This window comes from Nyctibius grandis, chromosome 1 (genome assembly GCF_013368605.1).
Source record: "Nyctibius grandis isolate bNycGra1 chromosome 1, bNycGra1.pri, whole genome shotgun sequence".
Classification (NCBI taxonomy): Eukaryota; Metazoa; Chordata; class Aves; order Nyctibiiformes; family Nyctibiidae; genus Nyctibius; species Nyctibius grandis.
Genome location: NC_090658.1, coordinates 79,211,591 through 79,232,307, shown reverse-complemented (window position 1 = coordinate 79,232,307; position 20,717 = coordinate 79,211,591). Strand labels below are relative to the sequence as shown.

The window sequence follows — 20,717 nt, the reverse complement described above, 5'->3', positions numbered from 1 at the left end:
TCTGTCATGGTTGTGTGCAAGATACTTATGTCTAGTGGTTTTCTTAGCTATAGCATCACACAGAGTTACATAATGCCAAATTACACACCTATGTGCTCAAGAGGCACCTTGAATGACACTGGCAGAAAAAGCTGATGTCTTGTTAGAGAAAGTAAAGATGAGTCTTGCTGGTGATATTAGCATATTCCAAGGTAATAGGCAGTTTTAAATAACCATTCTAACTTCATCTTTCCTCATTTTAATGCCATCTTGCTAATTATCCAGTATTGTTTCACCTTTAATAATGCCTTTCCCAAACAGTGAGTTATAGGAATACAATTTTCTGCCACCCCTGCCTTGATTTAGGTGACAATGACACATAGGACCTCCTTAGCATAACTGAGAAACAGGATTGGTACTGGCATGCAAAATGTGGACATCTTTAATGAATAAGATGTCCTGATGCCTCTGAGATAGGACCATCAATAAATGATTAACAGTAGGTAAGGACATGGGAGCTATTCTATGGAGGCAGAAGTAGCACAGCATCTTGCTGGGAAATGTATTCTGGAATGAATCTTATTGCTTCTTTCCCAAGGACTGATAATAGATGGTTCTCTCTTCTAATACATGGCCTACTTTCAAAGTCAGAGGAGAATGTATCACATATCAAATAGCAGCTTGGCCTCTGAGTTGCCTTTTCCTGATCAGATTAGATGAAACTCTCATAACTAATTGAATGTTGTTCTTATTTATGAACAGTCATCTCTATTGTTTTAGACACTCATGCATTTTCCTTGGAGGACATTCCTAATGGATGGAGGATTGTTTCCAGTCATTATCAACAACACAATTAATATAAATTACAACATGCAGGTACAGTGAGACAGCAGCCTTGTGCTTATGTCCAAAGACATAAAGACAAGATGAATCTGTGATGCAGGAGAACAAACTAATACTATCTCGTTTCCTGTCTTTGTTTTTTAAAGAACAGAAGTGAACAAAAAACATCTCCCCCTTTTCTGTCCAAAAGCCCATTTTACCATTTAGTTCATGTTTGATCTTTCTTCTGGTAGAGCAGAGCATTTTTATTGATAATGAACCTATACTTATCATTTTCCTAGTGTGCTAGAACTAGAGAATCACATAATTTTTATGCACAGGCATATGTGTTTTAGGACCATGGTGCTAAAAGCTTAAAATCCACTTGTGTTTATAACACAAAAAACCCAGTGCTGCCAGTTATCTGAGATTTGCTGTTACTAGTTAAGCTCTGTGCAGCAGACCTTCAGAGACTCTCCCTTCCTCTCCAGCTGTGCCTGTGCAGCCTGAGTGATGCAGACCAAAGAGTCGCTCATGGGGAGCTGGTGGCAATGCAGTTTCTAATGGAGGATGTACTGCAGAACAGCTACAGCTGTGCTGTGGAAGATCACGCTGACTGTCAAGGCTCATTAGCTAAGAGCAAGCAGGTACGTCTGACAACTCAGTCTGTTTGGGACTGTACAGGTTCTATGTAGGACTCCCATCATTTTTTGCAACCAAATGTCTGTGAACATAAGCGACGTAGACCTGAGGTATGCTGTAATAACCTCACCTATTCCTGGCCATCTGGTAAGAAGCAAAGGGAACAATGTTGTCTCCTATAAATCCTGAGTGGTCTTGAGAGAAGCCCTAGTGGTAGATGCCTCTTGAGGGTCTGTTGCTATTGCCAGACTTCTGGAGAAAACAGACTGTCCTGACTTCTCCCCACACCCCACCGAATGTCCAGCTCTTTCTTTATCAAGAGCTACTCTGTGCAAAGGGGAAAGGAACAGCCTGGCCTCTGTATAAAACCAAATCTAGTCCAGGAGAGGCAAGGTACTTTCAGGCTGTACTTCCCCGAGTACTTGCATTGTGGACCTGTATGCTGGAGGCTCCTAAAGCCTGTCAGAAACTACACAAATATTTGGTTCAAGGAACAGGGAGAGATACAAACAGTTTGTGATGGAAAACAGATATACGGATCAATTTGTAAGGTAAAAAGAATGGAAAGGACAAATTTAGTTATTTTAAGGTCTGCTTCCTTCAAGATCTGACCTAAGAGTTTGATTTCTGTAACAGTACTTTTAGTAGAGACCAAGCACAGTGTGATGCTGTTGAAGCGATTCACTTGAGGAAAGCAGCAATAAAACAAAGGATTTAACTTCTGTGCAATTTTATCCTCATCTCTGCTGTATGTAAGTACTCATTGCAATTAAAAAGTAGCCCTTTTTTTTCCTGTACCATGCTCTGAGGGACACTGGTGTAAGGCCCCATTGCAACTTCTGATTGCGCAACAGCCTGTCGCATGTCTCCTCTCGCTGTGTATTTCTTGAGATGCTATGAAGCAAAGAAAAGCATGTGAAAAGCTTGTCATGGCTTTTTGAAGCAAAACATTTCCCTGTGACTTCCAGCAGATTTTGGCAGAAACGGTTGACTCAAGTGCTAATTGGTTGCAGAACAGCAAAAAGACATGCAAACTTTTGCTGAGGCATCATGATCTGGTTGTATCACTTCACTTGCGGAGATCTTTTCTGATACTGTGGAAGCAACTAGAAATATTAAAGGCAGAATAGGGCCGCCTCAAGCTGAGGACTGAGGATATCAATACAGTTGCTCTCTACAAAGAGTTTTGTGAGCAATATGGGTAAGTTACCTTGGATGCAAGAATATTCCTGAGTGACTGAAAAGATGAAAAGTGAGAAAAGTCTCTTCCTTCTCCATCCATTTTCCTCCTGTCCCCCTCTTTCACTTGCTTTTGTTTTTTATTTCTACCTTTATTTTTGCTTATAATTAACCTAGTACTTTCGCTTTTCTCTAAAGGCTTGAGCTACCTTTTGTTTCTTTGTTTCAATACGGTTGGTTTTTCCCCTCTTTCAATGCCTATTCAGACTGTTTGCTGATGATGTTTTCCAAGTGCATTCTTCTCAGTCATGTGACCCGCCTCTGTATTTCAGGCTCCATAAACAATGTTAAATACAGTACTTGAATAAATGGAAATTTTGGAAGCCTGTTAGATGAATCGTAGCAGAATTCTTCCTAACCCTCCTACTTGGCTCAGCTATGAGCCGTCAAGAATAGAAAATTGGAAGGTTTCCATCAGAGAGGCCCTTCTGAAAGTAGAAAATGGAACATCACTTTTTAAAAAGCCTCGTCCCCGGAAACCACAAGAAAGGAAGTGAAAGAGCAAGATGGCACAGTAAGGGTGAGATCTGTGCATGAAGGCACTGGAAAACACCGTTGTCATGCAATGGAGCACGGAGGAAGCGATGCTCAGTGGGCCTGTCCCTACAAGGCCAAGGCTTTTTAGATTGACAAGTCTCAATCTGTCACAGAAAATTTGTGTGTGTAAAGAGCTGGCATCAGATCTGCTCCATTCTGGTCTCCATTTACCTGTATCCCAGTGTTACTTCCCATGCATCACCACTGAATCAGAGGGGGCACAGTCCAGTGCTGTCAGCCCACGGTCTTTGCCTCCAATTAATTTATAAACTGTGCCAGAGCAGCAGCTCCGAGGCAGAGCAGAACTGAGTCGCAGGAGGGCTGGGAGTCAGGGGCAGGAGTTCTCCGTGCAGAGCGAGCAACAGCTTGTGCTTCCACCATGGGGATGGGCAGCTGCAGAAGAGCCCCGGCCTCAGCGGCTCCCAGCCCCTCCGCACCCACAGCTCTCTTGTGGCAATGCCTGAGATGGGGCTTGGCAGTTATTGCCTCCCGGGAGGAGAGGCGAGTTCCCAGCCCCAGCTTTGCTTACACTGGCCTTTGAGCAGGAGGAGATTCTGTAGCGGCACCTGTAACAGCTCTTTCGTAGCAGGAGATCTGCCTGCAGTAAGGATGGGACTGTTTCAAAGCACCTGGGACATACCGTACCCAAAAATCCCACTGTTTCCCTTCTCCATGTCTCCACCCTTCCCCTGCCATAGACGAGAACTTCCTGCTTCCCTCTCTGAGCTCTGTGCTAACCTTCCTGTTATGTCATCAAGCGTTTAAAAGGCAGCATGATGATTAAAGCAATAAAATGTAATGAGTTATATATGCCTTGCTAACAGCTCCCCTGCTTCTGAGAGCAAAGTGCATGGCTGCCTTGGCACTTAGCACTCAGAGGCACTTAGCAAACCCAGGATCAGAGATAAGAAGAGCAGGGAGAGGGAGTGGAGGGATTTTCTTGCTCTATTTGCACGACGGTGATAGACAAGTTCTTACTGGCGACCAGATTTCCCTGCTTTCTCTGGTTGACCCCTTGTTCCTTCCCCTCGGTTTTAGTTCTGCATTATTATAAACTGGGAGAAATTATGGAACTATGTAATAAGGCAGGGCCAGTGGAAAAGAGACTGTCCTGCCCTGCTTGTAGGCCGAGTGGGGCTAATGCAGTGAGCTGAGACTTAATCATATTCTGCATGCGTTAGGAACCGGGGCAGGGGAAGAAAAAGGAAAGTTGAGGTCCAAGGTCAGTAAACACAAATGCAGTAATTTTGAGAGAGAATATGTGAAATACCCATGTCTTGATTATTCTAGCGCAGATATCCTGTACCCACCCATGAAAACCATAGTCAAGCAAACGGGCACAGAGGAGGAGCTTGGAGAGCCCATTACAAGCACTCAGCAGATACTTGATACTCCCCACAGAGGAGCATCAGAAATTGAAAGTGTGCCAGGTAAGGGGAGGATTATTAGTGGGGCATTGCGGGGAGACCACACAGCGGCATGTTTTCCTGTGATTTCTGATAAGTGAAGTCCAGTGGGGGCAGTGGAGGCTGTCATGGGGGGAAGCTGGGCAGATGCGGGTGACTCGAGAGGCTCTGCAATGGCACCTCTGCTGTGTGGAGCCAGGTGTGGGTTCTGGGAGAGCCCAAAGCAACAGGGGAATCTGCCTCTATCCAGAGTATTTGTGGCACAGGACTAGGCATACAGTCACCCCCAAATGATATTAACCTTGACACCGTATCTGAAAGTACTGTATTTTAGAGAAGAATGGAAAGAGAATTGCTTTGGTTTAGTCTGCTAGTTTTTGTTAGTTGCCAAGTTGCTTTATAAGCAGTATAGAGATTTAGTAAGAGCTAGGTATTAAACTTGATTCTAGCTTCAAAAGCTTCTAGAAAGCCTAGAAATGCACATTATCCATGATGCACAGAAGAGAATTAAGGAGGAGATAACTCCAGTGATATCTGAAAGAGACAGACAAGAGAGCAGTCTCCCCACTGGTAAGAATTAAAACACCCTTCCTGGGAAATACGGGAGCCCCAGTCTTGAGTGGGAAAAGTAGCCTTCATGCATAAAGGCAGCATGTGGACAGGAGAGTACCTTTGCTCTCAGCTCCCCACTTCCCCGTGTGCCCATTTGGAGGCCCAGGACCAGTTGAATGGTGGGGAAGGTATCTCTGATGAAAAACGTCTTACCCTCAGGAAACTCTCCTCTGTTTTGGAGGGCCCATTGTGAGAAATTCCAGAAATACATCTAGCGGGAAGCTGTGAAGAATGGTGTACTGAGATACCGTACGCCTTTCTGCATGGACCTATTTATTCTGTCTGTTCAACAGACTCAAATTCCCTAAATCTAAGAGTTCACTTTCTCTTTATAAAGTCAATGTTTAGCCATAATCATTGCAAAGACAATTGTGCAAACAAGGCTGAACACTAACTATTCTGGAGTTTCCGGGCAGCCTGAAACAGACTGATAAGAAATTACTTCTCTACTCCTCTGTGTTGGAGGGTTAATATTTTAGGCCTAGCAGTGAAATTTAAATGCCAGACTGTTCGGTGTGATAGGTGTTTACTTGGTATAATTACTGCATGGGTGTGGGCAATTTGGGTATTCACAGGCACAAATAGTAAAATAAAGAAAAAGTGGAAATAAAAGGGAAGAAAAATATGCCTTACTGCCACTGGCCGTGGTTGCAGGCAGCAATAATTAGTGCACAGAAATGTTCAGTTTCACAGAAAAGCCATATTCGTTACTCAATATTTACAGAAAACTCCAATACACAATTGTGGGCCAGGTCATTATTGACAGAACTGGTCCGTACTGAAATTGCATTTTGGCTTTGATACCAGAACAAATTTGATATTGCTGCTCAACACAGGCTTCGCAATCTGTTTGCAATGACATTTAATTTTTGTTGTAAACATTTTAAGAAAGCTGAGAAACCCTAAGCTATAAAGCGTACCCAGTGTCAAATCCCAGGGATTTCTGAAGGATCAATATTTTGTGACAGTGATACCCACTGATGTGTGGGTTTGTTCTGTTTTTTATTTTTTTCTCCCTCTGTTCCTGCAGAGCTCTGGAAACACAGGGTAATGCAAGAAAATTTCTCAGTTGTAGGACCACAGACAGTTGAAACATTTGTGCAAAGGCTGATGGAAAACTACCAAGAATCAGACACAGAGGTACATATTCTGCATTTCTATTTACAGCTAAATCATGTTTACAGCTTTATTTATTAAAGCTCTTGTCAATCAGTGACCTAAAAGAAACACATTTCTTACGCTTATGAGCTTAGATTCACATTATGTTGGTTTGTAATAGCAGTGTTGGCAGCAAACCTGTGTATTGCCCTACTGCCTTCTGACAGGTTTATTTCAGGTCTCAGGACTGTAATAATGTGAAGATGAGTTAAGGTTGGAGGTTTATATGCAACCGCAATGCAGGATTGCAGGACTTTCATGGATTCAGGAGTGAGAATTCTTCCTGAGTCATTGCTAAATCAGAGGTCCAGCACGATGTTAGGAAGCAGTATTAGGGGGTTTTTTTAGTGACATTTAAAGAAAATATTTATGAAAATATGACCACTTCTGGTTAAAAAACACAAAATGTGTTTTTTTGAGAGAAAGGATGCTGGGGCGCAACTGCAGTCTAGGCAGTCGCTGAGCTGGTGATTTCATTTCTCTACTGAAAATTCTCTTTTAGCTTCAGATGGAAAAAAATACATTATATAGTTGCAGCTAGAACCAGTCAAAACCTAACAAATCTGTTTTCCACCAGTTCAATGAAATTGTAGATTGGGCAAAACCACTTACATTGAATAATTTTATTTTTGCTTCATTTTGATATCACAGAAGCATTTAATTTATAATAAGGTGACTATGTTTCATTTTGACATATACTGTATATAGCAACTCTTGTGACTCAGGCTACGTGCAAGGTTTCTTATTTTGCTTTCCTAGGTTACTTTTTAAAAAAGCCATTTACAACAGTGTCTCACTGTACTGAGCTGTGACATCATGGCCAGAGAGAGCAGCAACTTTGAGACCTACTCTATGTTTTATGAAAATATTCTCCAGCAGCAGCATCTACTTTACCAAAAAGAACATGTTGATTCTATTATTCAGAGTGTTGATTCTATTCGTGAAGAACAGGGGAAGGTGGTTTCTCTGGGTGGGAGGCAGTTGCTAAGTAAAAAATAAAGTCAAGCTGTCAGGCTGGGAAGTTGTTGAAGCAGAGTTGGGCCACACACGCATAGTCACCGTGCATCTTTGTGCTTTGCTTCAGGAGTTGCACACAGTGGAAGAAGGTGGCAATCAAAGCGATATGGCTCTGACACAGGTTGGTGATGATGGTCTATCAATTGGTAGTACTTAGTGGTCTCATTTGGGACAGAGACCCACTGTACAGACACATGGTGACAGTCTGTGAGAAGAAAGGTAGGGTGGCGCTGGGGCTGCTGTTTCTGTGCTCAATGCCAGAAGTCATGCCAGAAAGAACTTTTAAAATAAAGGTAACCTGAAGGCAAAGGTAGTGGCCTGCTGTTCTGTGGTTCATGTTCACAATGGATGATACACTGGTAACCTTCTACCTTAAACTGCTACTGATGGGTCTCTCTTCCTACAGAAGGCATTTGCCCATGGCGATTCAATCCTGTGCATTGAGTGAGATAGGAAATAGAAGTGGGTCAGGCACAAAGGCTGTACTGCATGTGGGTACCAGGTATGCTACAGCATGGCTGTGTAACCAACTCCTCTTAAGTTCTGAGTACTTGACTTTGCAGCTTCAGCTGTGTTTTTTAGGATAGCTGGTATGTGTGGGTGGAATTTTTCAAAGTAAACCCAGCCAATAAATCAGAAATGCCATCTTGTGGAATCCTGTGATATCCATGTAATCTATTAGCTGACTAGGAGGCTTGGCACCATCAACACAAACTCCACTGCTAGAGGCATGTCAGCTTCTACAGAAACCTACAGTATGGAGAAGACTACTTGGGTTTCAGGGATGTCTGCACATCAGTGTTGGAACACTTGCATTTTGGATTTCATTCCTGAGCTCCCTTTCTCATCTGTCCTCATCACTGACTACAAGATTTCAGTTCTTCTCTGGGCTTCTTATCAGTTTCTTGCCCCACTTTCTCATGCTCTTTCCATTTTTCTGCCCCTATATCCTTTTCCGTACAGTGTCTTGTACAGAAGCAACCTCCTTTCTTCCCTGATTTCACTATCCTGTCCATATGGTTGGGAAGGCTGGAGTGAGAGAGAAAACGAGAAACACGTGTGAGGTTTCAGCTGGGTGGAAAGACACAGGAGGAGTCAGCAGGACTTTCCAGGAGCCTATGGGCAGTGGAGTCTCTCCCTCCCTTCGCTTTGCTAGCCCATCGCCACCAAATCCCTGTCTCATCTTCCATTTCCTTCGAGTACAACACAGCTCATCTCTTGTGACTGGCCACCCTGGGCAGCTGCCTACTGTCTCTGGGCTCTGCTTCAACCTCAGAAGAGACTTCCTGCTCCCAGTTCCACTTCTCTTCTCACTAGCCTAAAGCAATTAACAGAGGCTATTCCAAGTCTGAAGAGCAAGCTCGGTGGCTCAGTGGAGGTGTGAGAAACCATGAGAAAGGTTCAGGCATGATCAGCCAAAATGGGATGGCAGATGGTTTAAAAATTAAAAAGTCTCTATGGAACATACGAGAACCACATGTGTTATTTTTTTTTCCTCCAACAAAGTCTTAGGATTTGACCAACTTTTTTCTGATTTTACAAAGAAGACATTCAAAACAGAGGAAATAATAGTGCTGCTCTGAATAAAGATCACCAGAATTTTTCAGCAGGGCTAAAATACGTGTATTTTTCCCCAACATTCTTTTTCAGAAGTCTCTCGGTAATGTTTGCTGTAAGACAAAAAAATTGACACAGAAAATTTTGATGAGAAACCAGTGAAGTTATTAGCATTTACTACTTAGATCTGGCATGCGGAGGTGCCAGGCAACCTTGAAAGCAGACTGTGCTGTTGGCTGTGCCTACAATCTGCAGTTGTGCCTAATTCTTATCTGAATAATGTAAAATGCTAAGAACGATTTTTAGCTTTCCTGCGTTGTGTTCATTTGGTTGCAAATGCTGTTCGGTGGTAAGAAAATGACCAAACATTTATACCTAGCAATGACCTACCTATGTGAAATTTAAATTCTGTCATTTAAATCTGTTTAAGTTCTATCACGTACCTTCCTATTTGTGCTAACCCACATGCCCTTTCGGAGGGTATGTTAACTATCAAATATCAACAAAGGGAACACATAATTGTTTTTATCATATATTAAATGGTCTGTATGTACAAGCTTATCAGCAGACAGCATATTTGCTCTGATAAATGCATTACCTCACAGCTTACTGAATAAAGCCTGGTCACAGTTCTTCTGACTTTTGCTTTGGAGGCAGGGGAGATTATGCTATGGGAAGCCAGGCTCACCGACACAGCAGAGTCGTGCACAGGATTTCTCCTAAAATCAGGTTCCCTGATCCTGCTCACCAATCTTTCTGCTCCTCTGTCCTCTGCACACATTTCCTTCTGTCAGTTCTCATACCTATTATCGAGGAGATCTTTCTTTCCTGATGATCGGAAACAGACATTTTAAAGTTATGTATGAAACTTCTGCATTAGCCCCCTTGAAATATCGGTCGTGAACTGCCACAATTTTTCCTATTGTTTCCAGGGAAGAAATGTTTCTAAAACCAAGAGAGATGTACAAAATGGATTATTCCATATCATCAATGGATTATGTTCATCAGGCCACTCAGGAAGATATTCTTGCTCTATTTAATTAGGTATCACACAATATATTCAGAGCTCTGGATTGTTTACTCCTAGGCTATGGTGTTCACTCATCCCTAGCTTTGCTCATTCACTTTCTCTGCTGATAGACTGTGGGGCTGTGCCATGGGATGATTACGGAAATAACTGCTCTCAGAGCCCAGCTCACTGACTTAGAGGAAGAAAATCTTGGTCTCAAACAGAAGATTAGAAAAGAAGTACGGGAAGAATATGAATCGTTAGTGTGGAACCTATTTGTGTCTTGTGTCCATCTAAAAGTAGGTACAGAATAAGAGGGGGTCCTCGATTGATCTTTTTTGTGCTGCTCTATAATTTGCCAACAAGTGCAATCCTCAAAGGAATAAATTGCTGCAGTGTGCCAGGTGGATGAATGGGTGAATCATTTATCTCCTGCTGCTAGAAGCATCTTGTAAAAACGTCTGGTAGAAAAATAGTGTACCTTTTCCAAGAGAGGAGGCGTATTCTCGATGGAACAGGTACCACATTAGAGAGAGTGATGGAAGCTCTTTTTACTCACAGTGGAGGGAACTTTTTGGATATAATACTTCAGTTTGTAATATTCTGCATAATTTTTCTTGGAAACTTTATGTCCACTGCATAATTGTATTTCTCACTCTAACAATGCTTTTGTTTTCAAGTAGTCCAGTGATTTCTTTGGGGTGACATATGTCATTACTTACCAAATTAAGATACCCCAATCGAGCCTGTAAAAACTGACCTGATTGTGACCATATGTATTATAGAGGAACTATCTGCATCAGATCCCCAAGGTTTTGATTGATGGTCCACAAGCCCACTAATGGGGGGCAACAGTGACTTTAGGAATATTGTGATTTCTTTTGCAATCCTGAAGGTGAGTCTAGTTTTCACCAGAAAGCTTATTTTTTCAGCATGGTGCTGCTACTTCCATTAAATACATACATCCCAAGATTGCCAATAGACTGCCTGCAAATGATACAACTGAAATTCCACTTCTTGTAGTGTCTGAATGCAAGAAGAATATTGCTCTGTCTTCCTGATACATTGATTCTAGGAAAATAATTATGAAGAAAGGCCATCTGGTTGTAGTTGAGAGGCTTCTGAAACCTTCTGAATGTTGCTTTCCCATATGTGCACATATATTCATCTCTTATGGGTTCTGTTTGTAATTGCAGGGAAAGTTGGATGTCTGTCACCTTAGCATTGAGCAACGAGTGTTTGAAATCATCAGTGAAGTGAGAAGAGAAGGAGTTGACAATATGATTGATCTGAAGAAAAAGTTTGGCTCCACTAAAAATAATGGTGACTTGAAAGAACATCTGTCTAAAGTAAGGAAATATATGTGTGTCAGTAAACAAACACAAGGCTAATATCCTGGTTAAACTTACTGAAGAAGGCTTAAGTTATTGCATTCTATCTGGGACATCAGTTGGGTGAAGAGCATGGAGGTGGTCCATTACTAGACTCTGTTAATGGCTACTCATTTGTCAGGCTGTCATGAGTCAATCGTCTTTGACTGTGTATTTATGCTCCAAGTGCAGAAATTTTGGGCCAGACTCAGCCCTTAGACCCTGAACAACTGCATGTATTTGAACTGAATTTGGTTCTAAACTTAGGAACCCTACTTTCAGTCTGCTCTGAGTGAAACTAACACCATGCTTTCTACACAGGTGAACATCAGAGAGGCTGAACTTGGATCTGAAGAAGTATAAATGTGAACTCACATTCAGTCTTACGTCAGCATTGTCATGCGTTGTCATTGTCCCTTTTTTGGGCAGGGGAAAGAGAACGTGATGTTTCGGTGACCCTGATAAATGTGTTGATGGGAGTTTTAGCTTCTTGTCATGCAAGCTTGTCATGTAAAAGAATGGGGACAGAATCCTTTTTTCCACTTGAGGTTACTTAGAAGCAAAAATAGATTCAGCTTTATGTTTTGAAAAAATGCCCCCAAAACTGATGTTCTGGGAGATATAAGCTAAAGCCTGGGAAGTAACTTCCAGGTTACAACTTCCAAATCAATCCCTTTTCTAGTCAAACATATTCCTCCTCAGCAAAGTTCAATTTGTACTAAAATTATGGTAGTCAGTCAGTGAATACAAATGAGATCAAATGGATAATGGCTAAATACTTCTGTCTAAAGCAAACATGCCTGTAGATCTCTCAAGCAGAGAAGCTTGCGAAGCAGGATATAACTGTAATGCCAACAGAGTGAGAAGGGCTTTCAACACCCCCAATGAACCTGGGGGATAGGGACACCCAGAAGTAAATGAGGAACCAATGGAAATGGAGGAGGTCTGTGTGTGAGAAGGCTGCAGGGAGACTTCTACATCCCAACTTGGAAAGGACAGTGTGCAGAGGCAGTGAACAAGAAGAGTGGGAAGCTCATGTGCAGTCAAAGAGCTGTGGTTTGCACAGATTCATGGGAGCGGGTGGGCTGGTGCACACCATGGTCATGGGTGGTTACAGGGTGTTTAAGAAGGATCAGCAGGGAAGAAGAGGAACGAGAATTGCACTCCGTGGAAGGAGTTCATTCCCTGTACAGAGCTTGTGTATGAATGTGGAGATGTACTATTGAAAGCCTATGAGTCAAGGTCAGAGGAGGGAGGAACATCAGTGATGATTAATGACTGTGGTGGGGAGTACATTAGAGACTGCATGGTCAAGAGGATAAATTGGATGGGCCTGTCTATAGAGGGCTAAGAAAAGAGTTTTTGATTTGAGGCCTTGGTGTTCATGGAGGTTTTATCCATCTGGAAATCTACTGGAAGGGGAACACAGCACTGTGAAAGCCTAGGCAATTCCTAGACAGAGGAGTGAGTATATCTTAAAAACAAATGCTAGAGGAGACAACCACGGTAAATCCCTACGTCTGCTGCTTACAAACAGGCAAAAACTGGTGGCGAGTGTCATTTGAGGCTGCAGCGACTATGAAATGATTTCAGGATCAGGAGAAAGGTTGCAAAATTATGCTGCAGAGCTAGGACTTGGGATTTCAGGAGAGCAGACTGTGACTTATTAAGGGAATTGCTAGGCAGAATCCCTGGGAAACTGCCAAGAGGGGAAAAGTGCCGAGGAAAGCTAGTTGATTTTTAAAGAAAAAGAGATTTCAAAACCAACTACCCTGTTATGCAAGAAGACCAGGGAGTTTAACAGAAATGTGGCCTTGCTTGCCTTAGCAAGGAGCTTCTTAAAGGACTAAAATACAAAAAGAAAGATTGCAAGTAGTGGAAACATGGACAGGCAACAAAGGTAGAGTATCAGAGTGCAGACCCATAGCAATGGAATTAGGAAGGCCAAAGCCTGGCTGCAGATAAAACTAATACAGGACACAAAGGGTAAGAAGGTGAGTTGACACTGAGTGGTAGAGTTTCTGTGCAGAGACACCTCTGCCAGGAGGGCCAGGACCTCCAGCAGTCCTCTCTAACCCTTGTTTCTATGATTTTTGCATAATGAAACTTCTTTCCTCCACTGTAAGAACAGTTTTCAGGAGGAATTCTGCTATTTTGAATAAAGAAGAAGAAAACCTGATAACTATACTTTTCATAAATCCACTAATTTTGTTCTTATTAAGGACATTGTAATTAGGGTGAATCAGGTTACTGACTATGGTATAAACCAGAATGCCCATTTGGCGTAATATTGTTTATCACCATTAACAGTACTTCATTTCGGAGGGGTTTACCTGCTTGCTGTTTTCGATTAAATTTCTCCCTTTTTCTTCCCAGTTTCTGGGCAATGTTACATTTCCTGTTTCCCTGGAGACACAGTAATGGAAATTTATTGCCAAAGGCTGCACTGTTTCAAACTGCAAAGTTTGAGCATTTGAAAATTAAAATGAAATACAAATAGTTGCATGCTTTTAGAGTTGTATTTACTTCCAAACCCCACGTTTATTCCCGGGGAAAGTAATCTTTGCAGGTCTACTCTTACCAATGTCTTCTTCAGCAGGAACAGCTGCAGCTCTTGTGGGATGAAAATATCAGGCTAAGCAAGCTGGTTTGTAAGCTAAATTCTCTGAACTGTTGGAAGCAAACCACTCAGAAGGCACAGCTCTCTGCAAAGCTTAGAGATGCTGAGAAGGTGATATTTCCCTACCATTTGATCTGTTATTAGTGTCTAATTTTCTGCAAAACTAATGCAGAAAACTGCAAAACTAATGGTCAGGTTGGGCAGGTTCACTATTACTCAGTGAGTTGAAAGGATCTCATGGTAATTGCAGATTTTAGGTAAAAATTCTAAACTTTTTTCTTCTCTATATTATAGGTATAAGGGTTGTCTTCAAACGTAAAGAGCGTGAAACAAATCCCTGATGCCTGCTTGAAGCAAGAGTCTAGGAAGTATGAGTAGCCTACAGTATTCCTAATTCTGTTGTTGACTCAGAAGACTTAATTATGACATTGTATCAAAATCAACTATTTCACAACTGACCAAAACATATGAAAAAGAAGACAGGCAGACATGAAGTGAAAATGAACTGGATTGTTGGCTTGGGAGGTGGCTGAGTTGGTTTTTTTTAATTGGTATCTGCTTAAACAAAGCAGAACACAGCATGAGGTTTATAAATTTAATTACAGAAATACAAGATGAAGCACAAAAATTACTAAATTGAACTAAAGTGAAGATGGATGGAAAGAAAAGTGCCTCACTGATTTAAATGAGGCTGATTAGAATGGAACAAACAGGTTATTGATTGTTATATAGGTTAATCAGCTGCACATGTCAAGCAAAGGAAAGGCAGAATGGATCATATTTGTTAACTTAAAAAGAGTGAAAACAAAATGGGGTTTGTGTGCCTGTTAATTTTAAACCCAAATAAAACTGGATGTGCATACATTTAGTTCAGTTATATCAGGGAGATGCTAAATCATTAGAATATTTTATTAAACAGATCAGTCAAAGATGGATTGAATGATTGCAAATTTGTGAATTTAAATAAGAGCTATCGTCACAAGATTTAAAATAAAAGTCTGAAACTGAGAAAAATAAATGGGAAAAATTGGCTTTTTAAAATTAGAAACTAGCTCATCTTGCTCAGACGGAGCTTTCTTGTGTCTGACCTCAGAATGATCCTGAAGATCTAAGAACTTGCATTTCACTGTCCTCCACTCCAAGTGCAGAGGATCATGGACCTTGCTTTGTCCAGTTTAAATGTCAGGGAAAGGAGAGAGGGCTGCTAAATCTGTGCCTGATACAGTGACATGTATATACATATTTATACGACCTGCCCAGAAGGAAAACAAGCTTCATCACACACATTTTTACTTTACAGATAACGAAGGAATAAACAGTTTAATAGATGGACAGGTCTTTCTAATGCATAAGAAAGATCAAGTTTTGCATTGCTCTGAGCTTGTTTGCACACAAGAACTTGAATTGTTGACATGTGGATATAATTAAACATGTGCAGTTGTACCCATACGAAAGATTATCTTACATTTTCCCCTTTAGAGGACCCGTCTTGTCCATCCTGTACCCCATTTTGCCTTAAAAAAAGGTCCAGCCTGTTTTAGAAAACAGGAACAATTCAATTTCACTTTACTAAAAATCTCTGAGAGATTTACCTTTCAAGAAACCCACTGCTATATGAAAGAGAGAAAATCACTGCTCTCATCATTGTTTCTGTTATGTACTTTCTGTTTACAGGAAGCTCTTCAGAACAAAAGAGTGTCTGAATGCTAAGATGACAGCAGAACAAGAGGTGACTTCATTTCAGGGTCAGCTCATGTCTGTAAGGAAAGCTCTTGCAAAATCTCAGGCAGACAATGACAAGCCAAAGAAACAGCTACATAAACAGGTGTGTGAATTCAACACGTCCGGATTCATCAGCGCAACAAGTTGAATTCTCCTCTCCATCTCACTTGCTTTAATGAGGATTTTGCCTACTGTTATTCTAGGAGAGAAATGGATTCAAAACTAACTGCATAATACAGTTACTGAAGCTGGATGTGTATTTGATAGCATTCAAACAATCTGTCTGTCTGAGTGTTTTCACCATTGCAGGTATAGAGAGAACTAGGGAAAAAACCGTAGCATCTTGGATAGAGTTTGAGTCACGTACCAAAATGACAGCTACAGGCACCACGTTTATGTATGCCATCAACAGTGCTGGATGTACGTTTTAGAAGAGTAAAAAACACTGTTAATATTTTATTCCACAGATAAAAAAAAATTAAATTACAGATCTTGAAGCTATTAACCGTCTACCCAATCATTAAATTTCAAGGAAACATTCAAGGATGTTGTCATTAAATCCAGAACAAGTTCATTACATTTTTTTTTTTTCACATGAACACCTTCATGGATATATCACTGCCACAGCAAGCTCCCTTTCACCTCTACAGATGGCTACACAGGCTAAAATGGCCCATTCCTCAAAGTCAAACTGAAAAGCACACCCTTCACTTGCAATATACTTAATGCCAAGCAACATGATTGTATGGAAAATAAGTCTTGTCAAACCAGCCTCGTTTAATTCTGCTGATAAGATTACAAGTTAGATAGATAAACATAATGCTAGAGATGTAATATGTATTTGGAAGGGCCTTGTAACACTTGGGTTAGCAGCACATAACTTTTGTATTTTAAATTTTAGTATTATACAATATCAATAAAAATGCTAAATGGATTGAGAGCTAGATTTTTTGACATATAAAAATGTGTTATTTTCATTAAGTGAAGATGATCTCTGATGGATTTCTACAGGGGTTGGCAGAAGAACTATCAGTATTCAACATTTTTGTCAGTGTCTTGGAAATAAATATAAAACTATAGATTATAAAGTTTACCAATGACATATTTGGGGAGGAATATTAGTGAATTTGATAAGGCACATCTAGTGAACAACAATGTGGGCAGAGCAGGAGTACAGAATCATACAGATACCTCGGTAACTTGGTTATCCCTCTGAGATGTATTGTAGTGCCTGAGTAGATGAATAACAAGAAGAAAGCAGGACTCCTACAGAACAGGGTGACTGCATCCCCAGACAGGACAGGCATCGTACGAGACAGATGACTGGCCATGTAGTGTGCTACCGGAAAGGATGGATGCTGCAATCTTTTAGGTTATAAAAAGGGGAATAGTGCAGATAGGCACATTAAAAATGGGTTTGTAGCTCAACACACTGAAATATTGCTGCTGGTTCCAGGGTGTACTACTTTAAAAAGGTGAAGAAAAAAATGAGAGAGTGCAGAGAAGCATTACAAAAATTATTTGAGGGCTGTAGGAAATGCTTTCTAGCAGAGGGCTCTTAAGAGGCTCAGTCTGTTTAGCCTATCTGAAAGAAGAGTGACTTGATTACAGTCTACAGATATTTTTGTTGTGAGAGAACAGCAGAGTTAAAGGGTTCTTAGGGAAAGGTAGAACAAGAGGCGGTGCCTAGAAATTGAGGCCAGACAAACCGAAAATGAGAAATCAGAAACAATGTTTTCAAAATGTGATTAACGGTGGAAATGACAGTATGTCTGACAGAGCATCCTCAAGCCAAGACCGGATGCCTTTCTGGGAAATACAGTGTAGCCAAACCAACTTGCTCATTCCAGTACAGGGGTAACTGACGTAAACGTGATATTAAAAAGTCACATCTGATGGCTCGATTGCTCCATTCTGAGCTTATTGGTCTATGAAACACCAACCTTAGTAAGGCTTAGAGAGCTCCCTAATGGAAAACGTTTGGGCTGTGACTGCTTTTAGATATTTGTGTTCAGATTTTTCACCAGTGTGGAGTTGCCTTTGGCTGATAAATCAGTTGTCTTCACTGACAAGCTGTCAATTTACTTCCAAGAGACCTACTGCATCTACCATCTTTCTAGCAGCTGTTTTTGTTGTTTTGTTTTTGTTTGGTTTCTGTCATCAGCTTCTGGTTCTTCCTCTTCTTCCTAATTTCTTTCCTTGGTACAGATAGTGTTGATGGTGTCTACAAATAGCAGACTCCATTCCACAACCCTTGGCTGTATAGGAGGGTTTGACCTGATATGCATGGCTTGTAATACCATTGCATTCAATTGTGGTACAGATTCTAAAATGTAGCCATACTTACTGGCTGTCTCTGCAAACCGTGTATAAACAGCAATGTTTGAAAAAGCTGTGCTCATTCCCCCCCCCTCATTCCTTGTTTATATGTTGCTTTAAAAACAAGTTCCACACGAGGACCAGAGGCTGGTTGCAGAAAGCAAATTACAGCAGACTGAGGAAATTGGAAGCAACTGCCTTGCTGTATATTTGCAATTGAATGAGTTCTACACATCAATGTTGTTCTGAGGCTTCTCTCTCTAACAAGCAACAACGTAAATACAGCATTCTCTTCCCAGTCCCCCTTACCCTTCCCTTGCGCTCCCCGTTCCCAAAACCCAGATTTTCTTTTGGGTCCTTTCATAAGACCAGAGGATAATTCAGATTTGTTTACCAGCATTTCATTATCTTCAGTACCAAGCCATGTGGGATTGGGTCTCTCCTCATTTAGCTCAGCTGGGCTTGACATCCAAGGACTGGTCATCAGGGTTTAAAAGGAAATCTAAAAAGGTGTGTATGGGAACTGGGGAGAAAGTAATGCAAGTCTGAAGCTTTCATGATTGCATGTTGTAGAAACAAATGCTGTTGGAAGTAGTACAGAGCAAGACACAAGAAGACAAATACTCAGTGTGATGAAAGCTGAAAACAGAGAAGATGATTGAAGAGATGGAAGAAAAAGAGCAGAGTGTGAAATGTTTAACAAGGAATCTGAAAAATCTTCTAAAATATGCCATCTTCATCAAAAAGGGGTCAAATAAAGACATGCAGCCGGAGTTGAAAAATAGAAACAGTAGCATTTCTGGAGAGATATCTCAAGTTTTAACACTGTGTGACCACATCTGAGTGTATCCCTTCAAGTGTCTGAACTTGACAGAGCTTCACTGCAGCCCTCCAGGTGCTCTGGACGAGGGTCTTGCAGCATGAGCCTTGGCACTGCGCTGGGCCCTGCCTGCTGGGGGCTTAGGGTCATGTTCCACTTTTCAGTGGCATCTTGTGTTTCTGGTGCTTCTCAGGACCTTCCTGTTGAGCCTGGTTCAGTATCTTTGCTCTAGAAAGCAAGTAATATTCTCCTTATTTGAGAGAGAAACTGCCTGAGAGTTCGCGTAAGGCGATGGTGCACCAGGAATGGGTGTGCAGTGCTTGACAGAACATGTTTGCACCCCTGGGGGGATCAAGCAGTACCAGCAGCCAGAGCAACAAGCGTCTGGGCTCAGTGGTGCTGGAGGCTTTGGCCAGCTGTGCATCCCCTGCTGTGATGTCCCCAGCAGTGTGCCCCAGGCCTCTGCTGTAACCGCCTTCCTTGTCACCAGACCGAACATGGAGCTTTGGAGCCTCACTCAGGCTTTGCCTCCCTGCTGAGGCCACGTTTCTGGGTCTGCAGTGCCTGTCGCTTTCCTGGCTCTCCCTGTGACATTTCCCAGGCAGGGCTTTGCTACCTTGACACCTGTGCTGCAGAGCTGACAAACTGCTGTCCTTTTGCTTTACTCTGTATTTGACATAAACCCTCTGCCCTTACAGTTTTACGTACATTATACCACGGTTTCCCAAATTCTGCACTACCAAATGAATGTATTGGGAAGGGAACTGCTTTAATCCAGTCTGGCCACAGAAAAGGTGTTAGTCTTCACTAAACTGATGCCATTGTACTGAACTGATGTATTGAGTTTAAATCTGTTACTGCATCACTAATCATTGATTTAGTGTAACTGAGTAACCAGATTAATTTTTAAGATTATCTTCTTGTAAAACAGATTTAACTACTTTGATTTAAAAACTGATTTGGCCAAGTAAATACAATCTCTGTGTTTAGCACAGCTGGTAGAGTGGTCTTGGCTGTGATATGAGCAGTGCTTCTTTTGTAGTGTAGCCTGCAGAACAAAATGTTGTTTGGAAACCACTTGATTAGACTTTAACTAGATGAATCCATCTACTAACTGACACCCTTGTTGCCACTGAAGTCTTCTTGCCCTTGCTTTCTTGGTCTAGAGAGAAAAAAGCTTTGTAAATGTATCTGAATGCCTCTCCTGTAAACCAAGCGAAGTATATTCTGTCTTCTGTCTTCCAAAGCGTCAAGGTGAAAGCACAGGCTGTTTGTTTTCCAGAGTCAGGATGACAAATGCCATTCTGATGGGAATAATTTCTCAGGCTGCTGGCATGTTTTCTAACCAATATCATATGAGAGACTTTTACACAGCCAAAGCAGTTGGTGCAGACACATAAGACCACTGATTTCATTGGTATCCGGCTCCAATCTGATTTGCTGTGTTTGCAAAACAACCCTTCAAGAGATCAGAGATGTCAACATCTGGATCAGCCTTTAAGGAGAGCAGGAATGAAAATGGCAACTGCGGTGTGGAGATTTTTATTGCCACACAACAGTCCCAGCTGCAAGCTAGCACCTATGTGGTCATTAACACTAACAAACTCTACATTTAAACTTAGCAAATTACAGAGTCTGTGGGAGAGATGAGGGAAGAGCTACTGTTTTTTCCACATACTTCTGCCCTGAAAATGGAGGTAGGGTCTTGTCTAAGTAACATTGTTTTTATCTTCCCCCAGCAATGCCTGAAATGCAGATGCCTATTAAAAAACAATAAGAATGTCAATTTGCACTATTTGTGCTATATTTTGCATTCAGAGGCATTATGGATATGTTTAGCAAAGCTGTAATTATGGATTATTTCAACCAGCAAGAAGGGATGGCCTCT

The 20,717-nt window shown here is 41.5% G+C and overlaps 1 protein-coding gene across 1 annotated transcript in view; it reads left to right on the top strand.

The window, feature by feature from the left end:
* The first annotated feature begins 1,352 nt into the window (after positions 1–1,352).
* The window catches only part of LOC137660997 (coiled-coil domain-containing protein 162-like), a 28,477-nt gene continuing 9,112 nt past the window's right edge, over positions 1,353–20,717 (top strand). Inside the window, 8 exon segments of the mRNA XM_068396272.1 lie at positions 1,353–1,448; positions 5,075–5,195; positions 6,268–6,377; positions 7,155–7,352; positions 10,110–10,277; positions 11,175–11,327; positions 13,571–13,632; positions 15,643–15,793. Of these exon segments, the coding sequence (XP_068252373.1) occupies positions 1,353–1,448; positions 5,075–5,195; positions 6,268–6,377; positions 7,155–7,352; positions 10,110–10,277; positions 11,175–11,327; positions 13,571–13,632; positions 15,643–15,793 (1,059 nt within the window).